Consider the following 20179-nt stretch of genomic DNA (forward strand, 5'->3'; position numbering starts at 1 on the left):
GGCTTTTGTATTGTAGGGAGGGGCTCTCAGATGCTTTGCTAATGAGTTAAGGACCAGGAGGACCTTAGACTTCACCACTATGTTGCCTTACATACTACCTGTAGTCTTAAATATGTGCTCCTATGAGCTACGTGTGCTTCATGTGGTCTACTGTCAGACTCAGCTTATGCTCTGTTTCAGCATTTCTTCGACTCTGTATTGGATTCGAATGCTACGTCTTTGTAAAATCTGTTTATTTACCCTATGGCATTGTTTATGGAAATATCCCTGAAACTGACTGTACTAATCTCACACTGTGTAATCCACCTTGAGTCTCAGTGAGAAAGACAGACTATAAATGACATAAACAAAATAGTTCAGCCCCATTTCAAGGTATAGTTAATTATTTCTTTATATATATAAATTCACTGTTCGATATAATTGTGGCACAGTATATAAGACTTGCAGTGTGACTATACAGACACAGCAGTCTACCATTGTTTAATTAAGTGCTGTACTTTATAGTCCTTCTAGTTAAAGGAATTTTATTAGATAATAGCACAGCAAGCAATCTGTTAAGAAGGGCATACATTGCATAGCTGGGTTCACTCTAGCATTCGTCTTTCACCCTGCATGTTATGCAATAAGATGCAATTCTTTGCATGCGTGCCTGGTGCTTGAGGATTAGCAGAGAACACATTCGGCAAGCAGGGGTAGGGAATTTCACAACTGTGGAGTCACCCCAGTGAACAGGGCCATGATTTTGAGGCAGATTTTAATACGCAGGCTGATTTATATGGGAAAATGCAATCCTTTGGGTGGAACTTACCAGTTAGATGACTGTTCTTGGACAGGCTAGGGTACATAAGAAGTAATAAAGCCTGAAACACAGCTCGCACTGCCTCCTTAACAAATAAGATTCAACAAATCCCAAACTATTACTATGTTGTAATCCACCTTACTGTTTGTGTGTGATTTTTTACATTAAAAACAATTCAGAAATGTTACAATTTATAGAAGACTGTTAATTTTTCTAACATATTTTGAAAGCTCGTATCTCAAAAGCAGTTAAGTTGTCAAAACAGTTATTTCATCCTAGTGTATCTGTCTGTACTTTAGATATATTTCAATTTTTCCTCGTTCCATTCCAAAATGTTACAAGCTCCAAGGCTACTGTCAAAACTGAGTTCCATGTTCATGGCAACAAAAGCTCTTTTGAAATGCTAAACATAACCAGATCCTTCAAAGTTTCCTTATAGAACTTGGTCTCCAGACCCCTCACCATCTTTGCTGTCCTCCTTTGGACATGTTCCAGCCTATCAACATCCTTCTTCAGCTGTGGTGCCCAAAACTGTACCCAGTACTCCAAGTGACATCTAACCAGTATAAGCCTTGTATCTGTAGCTTCTATGGATCTTAAGCTGCTACATTCAGCAAAAAATTGTATTTATGGTATATATTTGACACCACAGTGCCTTTTTAGCAAAGTTCAGTGTCCAATTGCTGATGTTGTAACATACAGAATGTGTCTTTTAAGCATATGCTTTGGATATGTCCAGTTATTCAGTGCTTTCAGGAAAAAGTCATTACTCATATTAATTTTGTACTAGAATACTCATTTATTTTTAGTAAGTTTATATACTTTTAAACTATTTGCCTGTCTCATGAAACCTAACCAAAAAGTCAATGAAACTTGAGCTTTGACTCTACTTTCACTAGGAAAAAAATCAATGGGGAGGGGACTAAAAACATAATGCTGGAGCCAAAGAACCATGCGCAGAAGAGAAATCACAGCTAGTGCTGCTCTACAAATAAATACAGAACTGAAACATGCAGGTTCTACCATAGTTTTCGCACATCTTCTATGCAAGCAGAAGAACATCCTTGGATTTTTTATCATTTCCCTCTCCTATTTATCATTCTTTAATCTTACCTAAGGTTGCCCTTTAACAGATGCTTAATGTGTGAAAATGGGGAGCTGAACCATTTCACAGAATGTAGTTAAACAACATAACCTGGTAAATAACATCCCATTAAACCTCAATTAAAGAGTCAGGACATTTTTTTTCTCCAGGCAATTGGCAACCCCAATCTTACCCCTCTTCAAAGGAGCTCAGGACATGTACATAGTTTTTTTCTTCCTCCACTTTATCTTGTGAGCCTAAAGAGAATGACCATCCCCTGATCACCCAGTGACTTTAGCAGGGGTTTTAACTTGTATCTTCCGAGGTCTAGCTCAGCCCTCTAACTACAGCACTGTAATGCTCTACTATAAATGTTTTTAACAATCGTAAGTGATCTTCTGCATATGGAAATGAACCTCTTGATCCAGACTTGTTCTTAAGAGCACTGAGAAGTTATTGGGACTGCACACCTTGAGGGAGGTCTGGCTTATTGGTTTGTGCATTCTTTTTGTGTTGAATTGCAATACCAAAGGAGCTGGCATTATCAGCCTCATAAAAAGTGGAACTTTATATAAAAGTATCAGATTTGGAGCAGGTGGCAACACCCGCTCCCCCCCTTTCACCCAGCCGGGATCAGGAGTGGAGCAGGTGGCAATGCTCAGCCCTCACCTTCACCCAGCTGGGTGAAGGCATGGAGGTGGAGGAAATGTCCGCCTGCCCGCCCTCCCCTTTCTAGAGCCTGTTTTATTTTTTCTCCCAATAACAAATGACAATGACCCACCAGTACATCCTGGGCTCAAAATGGGCTGCAAACCACAAGCGAAAAGCCAAGGACCAAATGCTCTTTGGTTGCCTCCTCCAGCTATTTGAATGCGGCCTCTTACTCAACGTGAGTATTGAACCTCCCTTTAGTATAGGGTGAAGCAAGCTGGCCAGCACTTACACTGAACCATATAAGCTGCAAGTCATAATACGAGTAAGAGACAAGCTCACTAATCAGCTATGCCTTCCAGCCAGCTGACATGGGTAGCCCCGGAATATTTAGTCATGAGAGCCTGCTGCAAGATAATTTCAGAAATCAAGACGTTAGAGTTTTTGTTTAAGCCTTATCAAAGCTTTTGTAATCAGGAAATCAAGACGCTGAAAACAAAGGGGCAAGCTTATTTGAAAGGCTGCCAAACCTCTTCAAAAATGTGTGATAAAACCATTGGAAGACCAGGCATGTGCTACCAACACCTGTTTTTCCAAGAGATAAGAGCTAGGCACTTTAAAACTAATGTATCTTAAGGAAGTAAATCACTTTTTAAATGCACAGAAATTTTAGTTTCTTACATTTTTTAAACCTGGGCGGGGGAGATTGGAGAGCATTTCCCGTGGAATTTAGATTTAACAAGTTGCAGTTTAGCAGTTCCAAAGTCACTGTAAATTGAACGTAGCTTGCCTGAACAGTACATCAGAAAGAACTCCTATGCGTCAAGTTTAAGGAACTAACAATGCAATCCTAAGCAGAGATATGCGCTTCTAAACCCTACTGACCCTAATGCACTTAGAACTGTGTAATGCTACTAGCAATGATCTTTAAATGTTATCGTGAGAGATCATATTCCAATACAAGCATACTTATTAAAATATTTATATCTCAGCTTTCAACCCCAAACAACTCCCCCTCCCACTGAAGACACCTGCTGTAATATCCCATTGAATGTCTCGGTAAATAAAATGCCCTTGTAGCACCTCCTAAAATTTCTAAAGATGCCCACCTCTCCCCTGCTCTGACAGCCCATTCCCCAGAGTGGGAGCGGCACTGGAAAAGGCACAAGCTCTGGTTGATGCCAGGTGGGCTACTTTAAGTGGGGCAACCATCAGTAAGTAGGAGGTAGATATATCCCCATTTTTAACAGACCTTCTGTTCCAAGAAAAAAAAATGCACGTGACTTTTAAACTATGGCCAATCACATATAGGTGCTGTTGGATATGGAACTGATTCCACATCTAATATTAGTTACTAAAGGATTGTGCGCTATGAAATGCTTCATCAAATGCTTTTGTGTCTCCTTCTAAGTCAAGAACTTGCATGTGCAACTTGCGTTTGCAATTGTCCCAAAAACTGTGTATTCAGCAACTGGTAGCCTGAAATTTGCTACGCCATATTTATAAACAGAGAATGTGTGTGAGAAGTATGTATGCTAAAAGCAGAAGTAACATCTAGGCCAAAGATCAGGGATTCCATCACCCTCCTCAAACCAGACTGACCAGTGCCATTCCATCCTAATAGGTGTGATACAGGCTTAAACCTCTCGCTGAAGTTAGCCTTTGCCTTCACCCCTCCCTAACTGGCGTTATGAGATAAAGGGAAGTGACCTGAATGGTTGGAGCCAATGAGCCTGGCAGAGACCGAAACAGATGTTAAGTTCCCGAACAGGAACTCGGCACGCTCGTATTATGGAGGCTGAGGCAGAAAGATGAAAAAGGTGATGAAACAACAGAGAAGGGCTGAAGAGACCATGAGGTCGTGAAGGAGAAGGCCGGAGACAGAGACAGAGAGTGAGAGAGCGTGAGAGAGAGAGTGTGAGAGCGAGAGCGAGAGAGACAGAGTGAGAGTGAGAGTGAGAAAGAGTGAGAGAGAGAGCGAGGAGAGTGAGAGAGACAGACAGACAGACAGAGACAGAGAGAGTAAGACAGAGACAGAGAGAGAGAGAGAGAGAGACAGCGAGTGAGACAGACAGACAGACAGAGTGAGAGAGAGTGAAAGAGAGAGAGAGTGAGAGTGTACGTGTGTGAGAGAGAGAGAGAGAGAGAGAGAGAGAGAGAGAGAGAGAGAGAGAGAGAGAGAGAGAGTCTAGCTTAGGATACGTAAGTGTTCTCAATAAAGCCTGTTTTCATTTAAAAGGATCCTCACCTGGAAATTTCTGTCTGTTCACTGCTGGATTCGAACCCCCAAAGTCTGGACTGAGCCTTGTCTGGACTAAGCCTTGTCCCTTGGTCTGATTAACCCAGGGACGTGAGGTCTAAAACCACATACGTTATTTTGCATCTAATGGTGTGATAGCTATAATGTATGAAACTGCAGATACATATAAGCTTTAAAAAATCTTATCTGAAATTAAGCAAATATTTCAGTCTGAATTGCAGCCCGCTTGTCATACAAGGAGAAAGGACTTCTATTGCCAGAGGCACCAACCCTTGTGCTTTTGAAAATCCACACTGTTTCAAAAAGTAGTTTGCCATATGGCAACAGGAGCTGCTGTTCAAGAAATAAATGAAAATTGCCCTCCAATATACAGGACTAGCTGTGCAGTTTCTTGGATTCTTGCTGTGGATAACAGCATCAATTCAAAGAAACTGAAGTACTCACATAAAGGAGAGCTGTACACACAGGCAGATTTTTGTGCATGTTCTGGCATAACTATTGCCGCTGCCAAAAAGACAAGCTGGTTCTCAGTTTTTGCAAGCTTCCTTGTTTTTTCTCTCCTAACTGGGGTAGTTCTGAGGTAGAAACAGCAACTCACATGCCAACTGTATGCAACATCTTTCCTGCAACCACTGTCACTTTTGGGGGCACCAGCTGCCAGCAAACTGGTAAAACTAGCAACATAAAAATAAATTCAAAGTGTATTTAAAAAATGTAAATCTGATATGCAAAGCTACTGAAGCTAATAGAAACAAGTATGTACTTGCATGTTTAAATGGACAGTTTCTTATTTTTTCCACTCTTGCAGTACAAATCCAAAAGGGATAGCCACATAGCCGGAAATGGAATACTGTATCCCTTTGGAGGGTCATCATAACAACATTTGAGACTGTCTGCAGATTGCTTCTGTGTTTTGTCAGTCTCCTATATTACTTTTGCTCCAACGATTTTGCCTTGGTTACAAAAGCATTTCTTTGAGAGTTCCCAAATCGTATTATTAAAAATTACGGAAAATTAAACTAGATGTTCAAGACTCATGATACTTAAGTCCTAGACAGTCTTCACCAAATAGTGTTAAGTAACACCTGTAAGAGATCTAATTGGATGAGATCAGAAGGAATAAGATGGTAACTTTCATTTCAGTTCCAATACGAGCACAGATTACTTGGTTACCTCAATGTAACTTCTGCCCACATCCCTGGCTCTTCCGTCATTTCATATCCATCCCCCCCACCACTACGAAGATTAGCAGGACACTCTAGCTTGGGGAAACCATGGAAAAGGAGGCCTAGAGTGTTGAAGTTAATTTTGCCAGCATTGTCAGGGGAAAACAGGGTTGCGCTTACCTATAACCATGGCTTTTTTTCTGGGAAAAGAGGTGGTAGAACTCAGCGGTGGAACTCAGAACCGCACAATGATGTCACTTTGGGTCAGCTGGAACAAGGGGGGAGTTTTTTAAAGTTTAAATTGCTCTCGGCGAAAATGGTCACATGGCCGGTGGCCCCGCCCCCTGATCTCCAGACAGAGGGGAGTTTAGATTGCCCTCTGCACCGCTCGGCAGCGCAGAGGGCAATCTAAACTCTCCTCTGTCTGGAGATCAGGGGGTGGGGCCACCGGCCATGTGACCATTTTTAAGAGGTGCCGGAACTCCGTTCCACCGCATTCTCGCTGAAAAAAAGCCCTTTCTGTAACTGTTGTTCATGGAGATTTTTCTGTGCAGATGCACACATAACCACATCCGAACAAGCCTCCCAAACAGCCTGTGCTCTGGGAGGGGCGGTGCCCTTTACCCTCAGTTTCCCCTCAGCCACCAGACTCTCCAAGGCAAGTAGTGACGAGCACGCAGAGGGGCAGGAGGGAGAGTGTGTGTGCTTCTGCCAAAGCCGTCACTTAACAACAGTTACAGGTAAGCGCAGCCCTGTTTTCATTGTCAGTCTTCTGTGCAGTCCCACATGGGAGTTTACAGCAAACCAACAAAAGGAACCCCCTGGCTATACAGACAACACAAGTACAACAACCAGGGTCACAAAAATTAATCATGCAAGGTTGATATAAATTTTTGTATTAAATCCAAAGTGCAACAGTGCAGAGGTGCAATATATATCAAACAAGATTTAAAGTGCATATATATACAAGAAGAGGTAGTCTATCGGGTAGACAATAAATATATTTCTATATACAATGAAAATTCTGGTGGTGGGAGAGTGTAGACAGATGGAAGAATGCACACAGGAAATGTCCATATGTCCAAGAGTGGAAAAAGGACGTGTCCAGAGACACCTAGCCGACGGGCTACAGCTTGCTATCGGTAACTATCGGTGTACTTGGAACTGCAATGGTGTGTGGAGTGAGGGGAGATGCCAGTGGACATCCAGAGAGTCTAGCCCAGGATGAAGAAAGACCGAAACGGGAATTGGAAATAGCAAGCTGTAGCCCGTCGGCTAGGTGTCTCTGGACACGTCCTTTTTCCACTCTTGGACATATGGACATTTCCTGTGTGCATTCTTCCATCTGTCTACACTCTCCCACCACCAGAATTTTCATTGTATATAGAAATATATTTATTGTCTACCCGATAGACTACCTCTTCTTGTATATATATGCACTTTAAATCTTGTTTGATATATATTGCACCTCTGCACTGTTGCACTTTGGATTTAATACAAAAATTTATATCAACCCCACATGGGAGTTTAGCAAGCCACTTACCTGGGATGGGGGTGATGCTCTTCACAGAAATAGAGATTGAAGCACTGCTTGACCCACTGCTGCTTCCCTCTTGTCATGGACATCCAAGACGTAGCGCTTGATCAGTGTGTCTGCAGACCACCACATTGCTGCTTTACAGATGTCCTGTATCTCCAGTGGTCATGTTAAGTGGGCCTGTTCATAAGAGAGCTTAATAGCCTGAACTGCCCATCTGGAGATGGTTTGGGAAGATGCCTTTGTCCCTTTCTTAGGGCCGGCATAACAAATACACATTTTTATCTTGGCCTAAAGGAAACAGTGCAGTCTAGACAGAATAGGACCATCCTGCGCACGTGCAGTGTATGGAGAGCTTTTTCTGCCTCCAGTGCGGGAGATGTCGCTGATTCCTCCACAAGGACATTGGCGTCACCTGTGGTACTCAGAAGACACGCTTGCCTGCGTTTGGCTGTCCACTGGAGATCCATGCCCATTCTACTAGGTCCCAGGCATCATCCACAACTTTCATCAGAGGAGTTCCCATACAGGACATCTGTAAAGCAGCAATGTGGTGGTCTGCAGACACACTGATCAAGCGCTACGTCTTGGATGTCCATGACAAGAGGGAAGCAGCAGTGGGTCAAGCAGTGCTTCAATCTCTGTTTCTGTGAAGAGTATCACCCCCCCACCCCCAGGTAAGTGGCTTGCTATACTCCCATGTGGGACTGCGCAGAAGACCGGCAATGAAAACAGGGCTGCACTTACCTGTAACTGTTGTTAATTGACGGCTTCTGCTTGCAGGCGCCCACGTTATGCCCTTCTCACAAACTGATGAGACACAATGAATGACCATCTATCTGGGTTGTGTTAGTGCTGCACTGAGCGTGCTTTTTAAATAATGCTTTTTCAGCAATAATGGCAGAAATTTCTTCTCTCCCTTCCTCTCTTTGCAGGCGACGCTGGCAACTCAAAAGCCTTTGAAAGGAAGAGCTTTGCTACAGACATTCCCCCTCAACTGGTGGCAAAAGAGAAACTGAGGGCAGAGGGCACTGCCCCTCCCAGAATTTAGGCTGTTGGGCACGAAACAGCCTTGTAGGTGCTGGGGGTGGAGAGTGGGGAGTGCCCTCCTCTACAGTTTTAAAGCTACAGAACCTGTAGCAGAGGTAACTCTGGATATCATGTCACCATGTGCAACTATTCAGGCAACAATATGTCAAATGATCATTTCTTCTGAAAAAATTAAGGTTTTGTCCACGTAGCGCTGTGAGCACTCTTCACATAAAATGCATGCATAACAAAGAGTGAGCAGCCCTTCTAGGAAATGCCTGTTCCAACACTGCCAGAAATGCTTATTTTAAAAAGCTCCTCTACCAAGCATGCAATGAACTCTAGAGAATACTCCCAAGGCGTGCATTTTTAATTAAATAAAAGAACTGCCATTTGAAGGCTAAGCTTCAGGGGTTTTTTTTCTGGAACTCGTTTTTTTAAACATTTCCAAGCAAACTCTTATAGACAACTTGGTTCTCCTTGGCCATAAAGAAACGTGCACCAAAAAAACAGTGACAAGGAGCCCCTCCGGATATGCAATCTTACGTTTCCATGTCTTTGGTTGCAATTCAATGTATGCTACCTGGGAGTAAGTCCTACTGCAGTCAATGGCATAGAACTAAGCAAGCAGTTGTAAGAGGAAATTCTGGCACCTCTCTTTTAATAAAAATGTTCATCCAGCCTAAATGTTACAAAAATCAACCCCAATTTGCTCCTTGTTAATGACTATGTAATAAAAACAACTACAATTCAGCCTTACCTGCACCGACTTCTTTTTCTTCCTCTTCAATGTTATTCTTGATACTATCATATTCTTCATCTATTGTTTGGTTACCCCGCATCTGAGACAGAATTCTGCGTGCCTTCTGAGTCTGCCCTTTCTGAATAAGCCAGCGGGGACTTTCAGGAAGAAAAAGGAAGCCAAGAAACTGTATTACAGCTGGAACTGCAGAAAGTCCCAGCATGTATCTGGAGATAAAAAGAAAAAAGGCTCTAATGTAGGTTTATTGAAATTCTCTTCACAGTAAAGTCTCTAAGAATTTAGAGCCTCAGCCGTTTCCTGATGTATTTCTCTAGATTTGTAATGCTTGACATAAGAAGCAACAGAACAAGAAAAAGCAAAAGAATAATTTGGACAGTGGGAAAAAACAATTTATGTAACTTAATTAAATCCAATCCACAGCTTCTAAAAGTAAAGATAAAGGCATTTATACCATCATTCTCATAACCTACTGTAAAGCGACATGTGTAACAAACCAGAATAATGATAAATACACAACTAAGGACATAAATATTCAAAAGCTCTAGTCAAAATTGTTCAGAGTGTTGTACACTCAAAGAATCCACCCTTTACACAAAGGTCCAAAATCAAAAAGTTGAAATAGCCAACAATCAAACGTCCATTGTAAACATGTAAGTCATAGTCCATAAAGTGTTGTAGTGCAGAAGAAAACCTTTAAAAAAATTTCTTTTTAATTTTTCCCTTTGCAGAAAACCTTCTAGTACTGCAGGTGGTGTTTCCATGGTTCGCCCAACAAGGGGGCCAGCTTGTTTGAAACTTTGTTTCAACTATCTTCCTCAACAACCTTGACCTTGATTATGTATTTATCATTATTCTGGTTTGTTGCACATGTCGCTTTACAGCAGGTCATGAGAATGCCTTTATCTTTACTTTTGGAAGATGTGGATTTAATTATCCATTTGTATCAAGAGTGTTTTCGAATCACAATTGGTATGTGTATTGTGGTCACACTGTTGTCGATTGTGTTGCTGCAGGGGATTCTTGCTTTTGTTTTAATCTGGCCACTGTGGCTGGCTCTTTTTCTTTTCCCACAGAAGTCAAACAAACAACCCCCAGAAACCCACAAACAGGTCAAAGTAGCAACCGTTCACTGTTGCCACCTAGCAACCGGGAAGCATACTGTCTCTAAACATGAAGAAGGCCTTTAGCATTCATCGCTAATAACTGGAGACAGGAGTATATTGCAGGGATTTGCCAGATCTGCCTGTAAAGCCATTTTAGTTAGTAGCTATCGATGCATCTTGTAGTAGGTAAAGGTAGTCCTCTGAGCAAGCACCGAGTCATTACTGACCCATGGGGGGACGGTCACATCATGACGTTTTCTTGGCAGACCTTTAGTTACGGGGTTGGTTTGCCATTGCCTTCCCCAGTCATCTACACTTCGCCCCCAGGAACCTGGGTACTCATTTTACTGACCTTGGAAGGATGGAAGGCTGAGTCAACCCTGAGCTGGCTACTTGAACCCAGCTTCCGCCAGGATTGAACTCAGGTCGTGAGCAGAGCTTGGGCTGCAATACTGCAGCTTATCACTCTGCGCCACGGGGCTCTTGTAGTCTTGTAGTAGGAAATTCTATTAATTCATTACGCATTCTGTGAACAGGTACCTTTGTTTGTATTCTCTATCAGTCATTCCAAGCAATCATAAATAGATTTTTAAAACGTTTACTGCAAGCAATCACTTTAATGTTCTGCTCTTCAAAATCTCAGTTATTTAAGTCACTGTTTGAAAGCATAAAATTAGCCCAAATTGATCCTGCTACTTTCAGACCACTGGAGAACACTTGCCCCTTGGCACTCACAAGCTGCACTCATCAACATGCACGAGTGGACCTGAACAACAACCTGTGTTTTGCTTCTTCTGTTGTTTTTTCAAACGTGCCTGGGTTTTGGAGCAGCAGAAAGATAAAGGGCATCTCTGTTCCTACTGTTAAGGGCAGGAGAAACATGGCAACGGGAGAAAGACTACGCAGGGAAGGGTGAGGAGGTGTCAGTCAAGTAGCTTCTGCCACCAGCTCTGATCTCTGTCTCACCTGACAGGACTCTCCCATCTATGCCAAAATTGCACTGGGCCTGGGATCAGGGCGTTTTTTCTGGGGAAAGAGGCGGTGGAACTCAGTGGGTTGCTCTCGGCGAAAATGGTCACATGGCTGGTGGCCCCGCCCCCTGATCTCCAGACAGAGGGGAGTTTAGATTGCCCTCCGAGGGCAATCTAAACTCCCCTCTGTCTGAAGATCAGGGGGCGGGGCCACCAGCCATGTGACCGTTTACAAGAGGTGCCGGAACTCCATTCCACTGCGTTCCTGCTGGAAGAAAGCCCTGCCTGGGATGCTATGGCTGAACCCCTGGCCACCCCATGGTGACACCTTCCCTTCAGGATTTAATACTGGATGACTGGACTGATCTGCCTTGAGTTTGGTTTTGGAGAAAGGCAGACTAAAAAATAAATAAACCTAGAATACAGTCCTCCATACTGGAGGAAACCGGGGGAAGGGTATTCTCAGTATCGATTCCATCCGTTCTCAGTGGCCAAGGAAGGAAATGGCCACAGTTTACTGGGTTACCATTGTCTCTCCAAGCGTTTTGTCAGTCAGGATTCTAATTCTGGCATATAAGTACCCAAAACAAATGGAGATTCTCCTGGTGTGCTGCCAACACTGTTGCCGATCAGTCTCCTACTGTTCGAGGTGGCTTCAGATCTTTTTGCAGATAAAAATCACCCACGTCAGTTACAACCTGGCCGCTATTGTTTCCTGAGGTGGGTGCTAGAATGTAATCAAAGCAGAGTCAAGTTGCAGTTGCTTGCAAGAACTTCCTAACACATGAAGGTGCCTTATGCCGAGTCCCACTATCGGCATACTGAGATCAATGTTATTTACTTAGACGGCAGGCGACTCTTCAGGCTTATCAAAGAGGAGCTCTGTCACATCATCTCCTACCTGATTCCTTTCGCTGCAGATGCCAAGGATGGAGCCTGAGCCTTTCTGCATGCAAAGCAAACGCTCTGCTCCTGAGCCACAGTGCCTTCCGGTTAAAATTTCATTCCACAGACTTTTTTCTACAGCTCCACTTTGGGGTGGGGTTGGGGGGACAGACCAAGAATGCAGACAGAGCACTGGACTGCCTCTATACGCAACCCTTGCCCTTCTGACTTATAATAACATCTAGCTAAAGGGCATTACCCGGCTGACACGAAGGGGAAAGATCATAGTGGCTAGAAAGAGGTGGCCACAAGGCTCCTTCGAAAAAAGCACTCCTGAACCCAGATTTATCAACTATTGGTCTGTGTGGCAAATATCCACCTCTTCATACAGGTGCTCAAGCAAGTAGTGGCTACACAATTCCAGGGTCTCTCTGATTAAAGTCAGTATATAAACTTGTGTCTACCTGACTTTCAGCCCGGTTTCGTAACATGAAATAGTTTGGGTTACTCCGACCTTCCTTAGAAGACAGAAAGGCCAAGTTGCCATCCCCGGATATCTCCACATCCTGCGGTACCATCAACCATGACATCCTTCTGAGCCGTCTGCTCCAGCTGAATAGCGGGGCACCTTGCACCAGTGGTTCTAGCGCTGAATGGCTCATCGATTCCAGAATGTGATGCTAGGAGACAGTTGCTTGACCAGGTGGTTTTTAAGCTGTGGGGGCCAACCTTGAACTCCAGGTTGTTTAATATCTAGAGAGCCAATGTGGTGCAGAGGTTAGAGTGCTGGACTATGATCTGGGAGACCCAAGTTCAAATCCTCACTCTGTCATGGAAACTCACGAGTGACCTTGGGCCAGTCACACTTAGCCTAAACTACCTCACAGGGTTGTGGTGAGGATGAAATGGAGGAGAGAACAACGTAAGCTGCTTTGTGTCCCCATAAACAAAAAACGTGTCCAGAGTCTGAGGCTCAGCCCTGGACTTACCAGGAAGAGGGGGTGGGAGACAGTTGGGGGACAACTACTCAGCCACCCCAACGGACACCCAGGGCCAGCGCGGACCAACAATAGAAGAGGGGGAAGAGGCACCCCAGCCACAGGAGGGTGGAGCAGCTCCCAAGCCCCACAGGGTCAGGTGGAGCAGGTGGAAGCCAGCTAGCCCCACCCTCCGGAGGGAGACCAGGGGGCCAGGCAGGGAGAGTGAGGAGGACCGTCAGGAGGGAAATAGACCTGAGGGAGAAGGTACAGGGAGCAGGGGCAGTCAGCCAACAAGTCAGCCAGCAACCTTACTGGCAGGGGAGGAAAAGCAGCAGCAAAGACAGCTCAGGACCACGCCCCAGCCTCCAGGCAAGCTAGAGGGGATTAGCCAGGAGCAGGAAAAGCTGGGAGCAAAGCCATCCCAGGTATGGCGACCTGAGGCACTCAGCAGGGAAAGCTTGGCAGCCAGCCAGGAAAGCACAGCTATGGCTGATCAGGGCAGCCAGCAGAGAAAACCCAGGTGTGGCTGCCTGAGACATCGAGGGCCATGGCAAGAGTGCAGAGGGGGGGCATGGCTGGCAGGTGGAGCTGGGAATAGGGGAAAGGATATAAGGAGAATCCACCCACAGGGCGTGGTGGGTTGTGGGGGAGGGGGAGAGGGTGAGCACAAGCAAGCAAGCAAGCAAGCAAGCAAGCAAGCAAGCAAGCAAGCAAGCAAGCAAGCAAGCAGTGGGGAGGAGGGGGAGGAAGGAAGAGGAAGAGAAGTAAGACTGACAACTGGATAGAGACAGCTGTCGTGGAAGGCAGACGGGACTAAGTCAGGTTGGTTGAAGGGACCTGCGGGTGGACTGAGAGGGTGTGAGGGTGAGGTATACCCCCCCTCCTTCCACAGAGCGGGATCCCACATATTCCCTGAAGGTCCTTTAAGGCTTAAGGTCCTTAAGGCGTCTCACAGGGCGGCGCCTATGGCAGAACCTGACAATGGACGTTCTGAAATACTGTGGGTATGTAGGCAGCAATGGGCTGGCTGAAGTCAAATAAACTGAACTTCAACAAAGATAAAAAAGAGACACCTTCCACTGTCAATATGGCCAATGGACGCTGAAGTCAGACTGCTCTGAGAGGGTTGCAATTCCATTAAAAAATCAAGTTCTAAGCTTGAGGGTGCTGTTAGAGCTATGCTTACAGTCAGACACCCCGGGTCTTTCCAGCGACATCCAGTTCTTTTTCTCATTTCTAGCTACCGTTCCAGCTATGACTTTTTTTGATAGCTGAGACCTGCTCACAGTTCTCTATGTTCTAACGACATCCATGGCTAGATTATTTCAACACATTCCCCTAGAACTGCCCCTTTATTCACTGCTTGAGAATTTCAATTAGTGCAAACCTCAGCAACAAGATTGCTGGCTGGTGGGGAAATGTCATTCATATGAAGTAAGAGATAACTTAAGTAATGTTGTGGTGAACCAGCCAAAGCATCTGTACAGATCCCTTTCTACATAGACTGTCTGGCAAGTGGGAAAGAGTGTATGCAATCTGAGTAAGTGGGATGTATGCAGAAGATAAACCACACAGCCAGGAACAACATGCAAAATAAATAGGAATACAAACCAGGAATTGCTACGCCTTACTAAAGATCTATTCATGTATCCATGGGCAAGAGGACACTGTCACAAGAGAGTGGTGCAGCTGACTTCCAGAACTTGCACAAGGCTGCAGCTCGGCTATTATCGGGAGCTAGGAAGAGCATGAACATCACTCCCATCCAGCAGTCACTCCACTGGCTACCTCTCAATTACCAGGCTCAATTCAAGGTACGGCTATCACACACAGAGCTCTTCAAGGCCTTGGCCCAGCATATCTATGGGACTGCCTCTCTCCCTATGTTCCACCACAGCAGCTTTGTTCATCTGAACAGGGTGCTGTTGCGGCCCCCACTTTATGGCACGGCCTATCTGAAGAGGTTAGAAAAGCTCCCACTCTCCTGGCTTTCCGCAAACTACACAAAACTGAATTATTCAAGAGGGCATTTTTTAGATGGGAAGGCTGTAAGATAAGGAAGCGGTCTCAAAGGGTTGCATCAGTAAAGGAGTGACCATAAACTTTACTACTACTACTACTGTAAGTATGATCCTACAGGGAAGCTATTTTGTTTGACGCACCAGTCTTAGGATTCTTTATGCTCCGTTTCAACATTTCTTGAACTCTGTGCTAGATTTCTGCTGGTTTAAATATTTGCAGATTTGCATGTATATACCCTGTTACATGTTTACTGAAGCATCTTTGGAATGAACTGTACAGACTCACACTGTGTAATCCGCCTTGAGTCTCAATGAGAAAGATGGACTGTAAACAAACAAATAAACTCTCCCTGAAGCCAAGAGGGATCCCTTTAAAAATGAACATTTCAGCTCATTCAAGCTCATGGCAGTTAAAAGTCAAGAAAGCTCAGACAGAAGACATCCTTAAAGCTCAGGTGGACACCTGACTGAATCATCTCTAACACTACATAAAAAACAGTGGGCATCTACTTCCTCCTCCTACTCCAGCGGAACCACAATGTGACATCTTCTGCCACTGAAGTGAATGGCTGGGCCACTGAGCATCTGTCAGCAGGCACCATATGAACATGGAGGAGGCAGCATAATATACTGTGTGTGTTTGACTTAATCTTTCATTATTGCTAGAATGCTGTGATATTGTGTTTAATAAGACGGTCTTAATTCATGAAAGTTAGCGGCCATGGCTTTGTCTTGACCCAGCAAAGATTTTCAGGGGGCATATTTCGGGGGAGGGGGATTACAACAGGAGAAAAAAGCCAGGGAAGCTACGTGCCACTCCCAACACAAGCAAGTGTCCCAAGATAAAGATTCTTCCTTTATGCAACCTATGAATATATTTTAAACGAATATGCCCAAAAAGGACAGTCACTATTCAGACAGACAGACAGACAGACAGAAGCTTAATTATATAATATTTAAAAAATAATTTTTGTGGATTGGCTGTCTTATTTGAGTGGGATTTCTACTATACCCTTGAAATCTTTCTTTGTTGCAGCTGTTCAAAAAAATAAACTAAATCTTCATATTTCAACACTGCAAAAGAAAGTGCCACTAGGAAAACCGGTTCGTTATAGCAAATTAATTTTTAACCTTTCAATTTTTGTTTTAAAAAAAAAATCACACCAACCTCCATCCATTCTTTGGAAGGTAACTGAAGGCTCCATCTATAACACTTGCAAAAAACTGGCCGCCTGTGATGAAGAGTGTATTTATAGTAACTAATCTGCCTCGTAGATGGGGTGGAGCAACTTCTGCAATGTATACTGGGACCGTCATAGAAGCAATACCTGCAAGACAGAAATTAAATCAGCGATCAACTCAACAGGCCTCTAAGAATGCAAACACAGCATGTCCTTGACATCCTAACCATCATCTAACCATCAATACACTTGCTCTGAAAGAGGGGAGAAATGGTTTTCATATTCAAGTACTGGCTGGTGATATTCATAAGCAAACAGACTACAACATCTAAAAAAGATACAAGATTATTCAAGTGGAAAATGATATTTAAATGCATGTCAATGAAAATAGGAAATTACAATATAAACTGACATATACAGGGGGAAGGGACTAATGTAATCACATATTCTTAGCTGCCTTGTGACTGACAAGAGGAAACAGGATATAAAAGTTTTATAAATTAAATAAATGAAAAATATAGTTTATATACCCAGAGACAAGCTTGAGTCAGTCAGTTTCCTGTAACAAAGTATTTACACACACACAAAATCTCCATGCCATATATATGAATCACAGAAGATATATGATACACAGGAATCACAGAAAAAAACCGCAATTTTATTTCTGAAAAGAGGTATCTGTATCATGGTAACAGGCTTGCAAACCAGACCGATGCTGCTACCCAGCTCTTCCCCATAGGCTTGGATCTGATGGAGGACTTTTATAGATGGAAGAGGAGGATTTTTACCACTTCCCGCTCCCTTTGCTCCCAAGCTATTCCGAGGGGTTCCTGGAAGTACCATTACAGGGGGTAACTGAGCTGTAGTGAGAGATGGAGACGTTCTTATCCATGGAGGACTTTCTCCTCCTCAACTTCCACCATGCGCCCTATATACGCCTACAAATACCAAGGTGCTGAACATAAATATCAGCAGGGCTTTTTTTCAGGGGGAACACAGAGGAACGGAGTTCCGGAACCTCTTGAAATGGTCACATGGCTGGTGGCCCCGCCCCCTGATCTCCAGACAGAGGGGAGTTGAGATTGCCCTCTGTCTGTAGATCAGGGGGCGGGGCCACCAGCCATGTGACCATTTTCTCCGAGGGCAACCCACTGAGTTCTACCACCTCTTTTCCCAGAAAAAAAGCCCTGAATATCAGCACATGTGCCTAGTATCAATGGCATTGTAAGTACACATTCCTTGGGAGCAATCTAGGTTGCAATTTCATGGAGGGGGCTAATAAATCTAAATATACACACTTCTTCAGATCTTAAAGATATGGCATCACACCAGATTTCCAAAGCAACGTAAGAAAAAAGGAAACTAGCCAGTTTCTGCAGTTATGTTTTCTCTATTGTGGCTTCTTACCAACCAAAGTGCATCTCGTATTAAACTTAATTCCCTCCTGCCTCTATCACATGTTCAACAAAACACAAGTTACATTACCAGAACATTCAATCAACAACCTTGTTCATATCTTGCCAGAGGCCAGTCTCTCGGGCCAAAAGCCAGATAAACAGTACTGGATATTTGTATTTTAGCTGACCATTACCCCAAGATAAGTTCTTAGCTACCCACATGGTTGGGGGGAAAAACCATTTAAAGTAAGGAAAGTGTAATTTAAAATCAAAACACATTTTTAAATGCATAGTAGAACAGTGTCCAGTGGAGTACCACGGGGTTTGGTTCTGGACCCAAAGCTTGTTAATATTTTTATAAATTATCTGGACGAGGGTGTGAAGGGATTATTTATTAAATTTGCTGATGACACCAAACTGGGAGGAGTAGCAAACACCCTTGAAAGCAGGGATGGCATTCAATGAGATCTGAACACCCTGGGAAAGTGGGCAGATTTGAATAAGATGCGATTTAACATGGTTAAGCACCAGGTTCTCCACCTGAGTAAGAAAAATGCAAAGCATGCATACTACATGAGGGATACGCTTCTGGGTAGCAGTGTGTGTGAACAAGATCTTGGGATATGGGGGGATGGGAAGCTAAGTATGAGCAGTCAGTGTGATGCAGCAGCAAAAACAGCGAACACAATCTGAGGGTGTATCAACAAAGGCATAACCTCCAAATCACAGGAAGTCATTGCCCCACTATAAACCACACTGGCAAGGCCCCACCTGGCGTATTGTGTGCAGTTCTGGAGGACAAATTGGAATGGGTGCCGAGCAGAACCACCAGGATGATCGGGGGCCCGGAGGCCAAGCGCTACGAGGAAAGACTCAGGGGCTTGGGAATGTTCAATCTGAACAGGAGGTTGAGGGGCGGCATGATTTTTCTTTTTAAGTATTTAAAAGGCTGTTAGGGGAGGGAGCTGTTCCTGTTGGCAACAGGATAGGGCTCGAAACAACCAGTTTCAACTACAGGAGGGGAGATACCGACTGGACATTTAAGAAATACTTCTTCACGTTAAGAATAATCCAGCAACAGAACTGGCTCACTGGCAGTCTTCAAGAAGCGGCTGGACGAATACTTGCCAGGGATGCTTTAGGCTGTTCCTGCATTGGACTAGACGGTCTGTAAGACCCTTTCCAACTCTATGATTCTATGACTGCTACGATCCTTGCCCCCGCATTGCTACTTAACCACCCACTGGGCTACATAACAGGATAAAAGACCCCAAACTTAACCATAATCAACAGCCTAGTTCATTTGATCCATCTCTGGAAATACCCATTTACAGGGCTTTTTTTCTGGGAAAAGAGGTGGTGGAACTCAGTGGGTTACCCTCGGAGAAAATGGTCAGATGGCTGGTGGCCCCGCCCCCTGATCTCCAGACAGAGGGGACTCGAGACTGCCCTCCGCGCCGCTCGGCGGCGCGGAGGGCAATCTCAACTCCCCTCTGTCTGGAGATCAGGGGGCGGGGCCACCAGCCATCTAACCATTTTCAAGAGGTTCCAGAACTCCGTTCCACCACATTCCTGCTGAAAAAAAGCCCTGCCCATTTAGCTACTCAACATTTGAACAGAAACTAGAATTTAGCAAATTTTACATGTGCTTCAACAAATGATAATCCAGGGCCAAATCCACATTACTTCTTTTTTTCCGCGTTTTCCCCGCATTCTCCCCGCAATCCCGAGTGCCGGTCACATTACCTCATTAAACAGACGCATTTCATTCGCATTTCTCCCGAATATGTGGTCACAGGTTTTCAACGGGAGTTTCACGGTGGCCGTGAACGGGCCAATGTGCAATTTTCGCGGTTTTTTTAAAAACCACCCCCCCTTCCTGTCTCTCCGGCCGTTCCGAGAGTTCCTATTGGCTGATTCAACTTGCAAGTGCTCCATAGTCTGCAAAGACTGTTTTTGACTTCATAGCATTGGATTTATTGATTATGCTGTTTCTGAATCAAATCTGGTAGTTTGAAAAATCATTTTGGGGTGAATCCATCCTCAGAACGGACTCGCAAAACTTCCTTTTTAACAGTTTTTTATTTTTTTATTTTATATTACTGTAATATCGAAATTACAGTGAATCAATCATTCAAAATAAAGAAAACAGTCGCTGCCGAGGGCCGCCCCAGCGGCGGGGCTGGAGGCACTGGGAAGCCGGCGGGCTCATCGCTCGCCTCCTCTCCCGCCGGGGTCAAGAAGGTGCCCGGCAGACCGAGTCGAAGCCCGGGCGCAGCTGGAGGCTCCCGGCTCAGAGCGGAGAAGGGACTGGCCGAGGCATCCCCGGCTGAGCCGAACGGCGGGGCTTGC

General features: G+C 44.4%; 1 protein-coding gene across 1 annotated transcript in view; it reads right to left on the minus strand.

Moving 5' to 3' along the window:
• Positions 1-20179, minus strand: part of SLC2A13 (solute carrier family 2 member 13) — a 222952-nt gene that overhangs the window by 171671 nt on the left and 31102 nt on the right. Inside the window, exons 2-3 of the mRNA XM_054988163.1 lie at positions 16418-16577; positions 9287-9495 (exon numbers count right to left, since the gene is read on the minus strand). Coding sequence (XP_054844138.1) covers positions 9287-9495; positions 16418-16577 — 369 coding nt within the window. The remainder of the gene's footprint in view (positions 1-9286; positions 9496-16417; positions 16578-20179) is intronic.

This window comes from Eublepharis macularius, chromosome 9, assembly GCF_028583425.1.
Source record: "Eublepharis macularius isolate TG4126 chromosome 9, MPM_Emac_v1.0, whole genome shotgun sequence".
In the NCBI taxonomy this organism is placed as follows: Eukaryota; Metazoa; Chordata; class Lepidosauria; order Squamata; family Eublepharidae; genus Eublepharis; species Eublepharis macularius.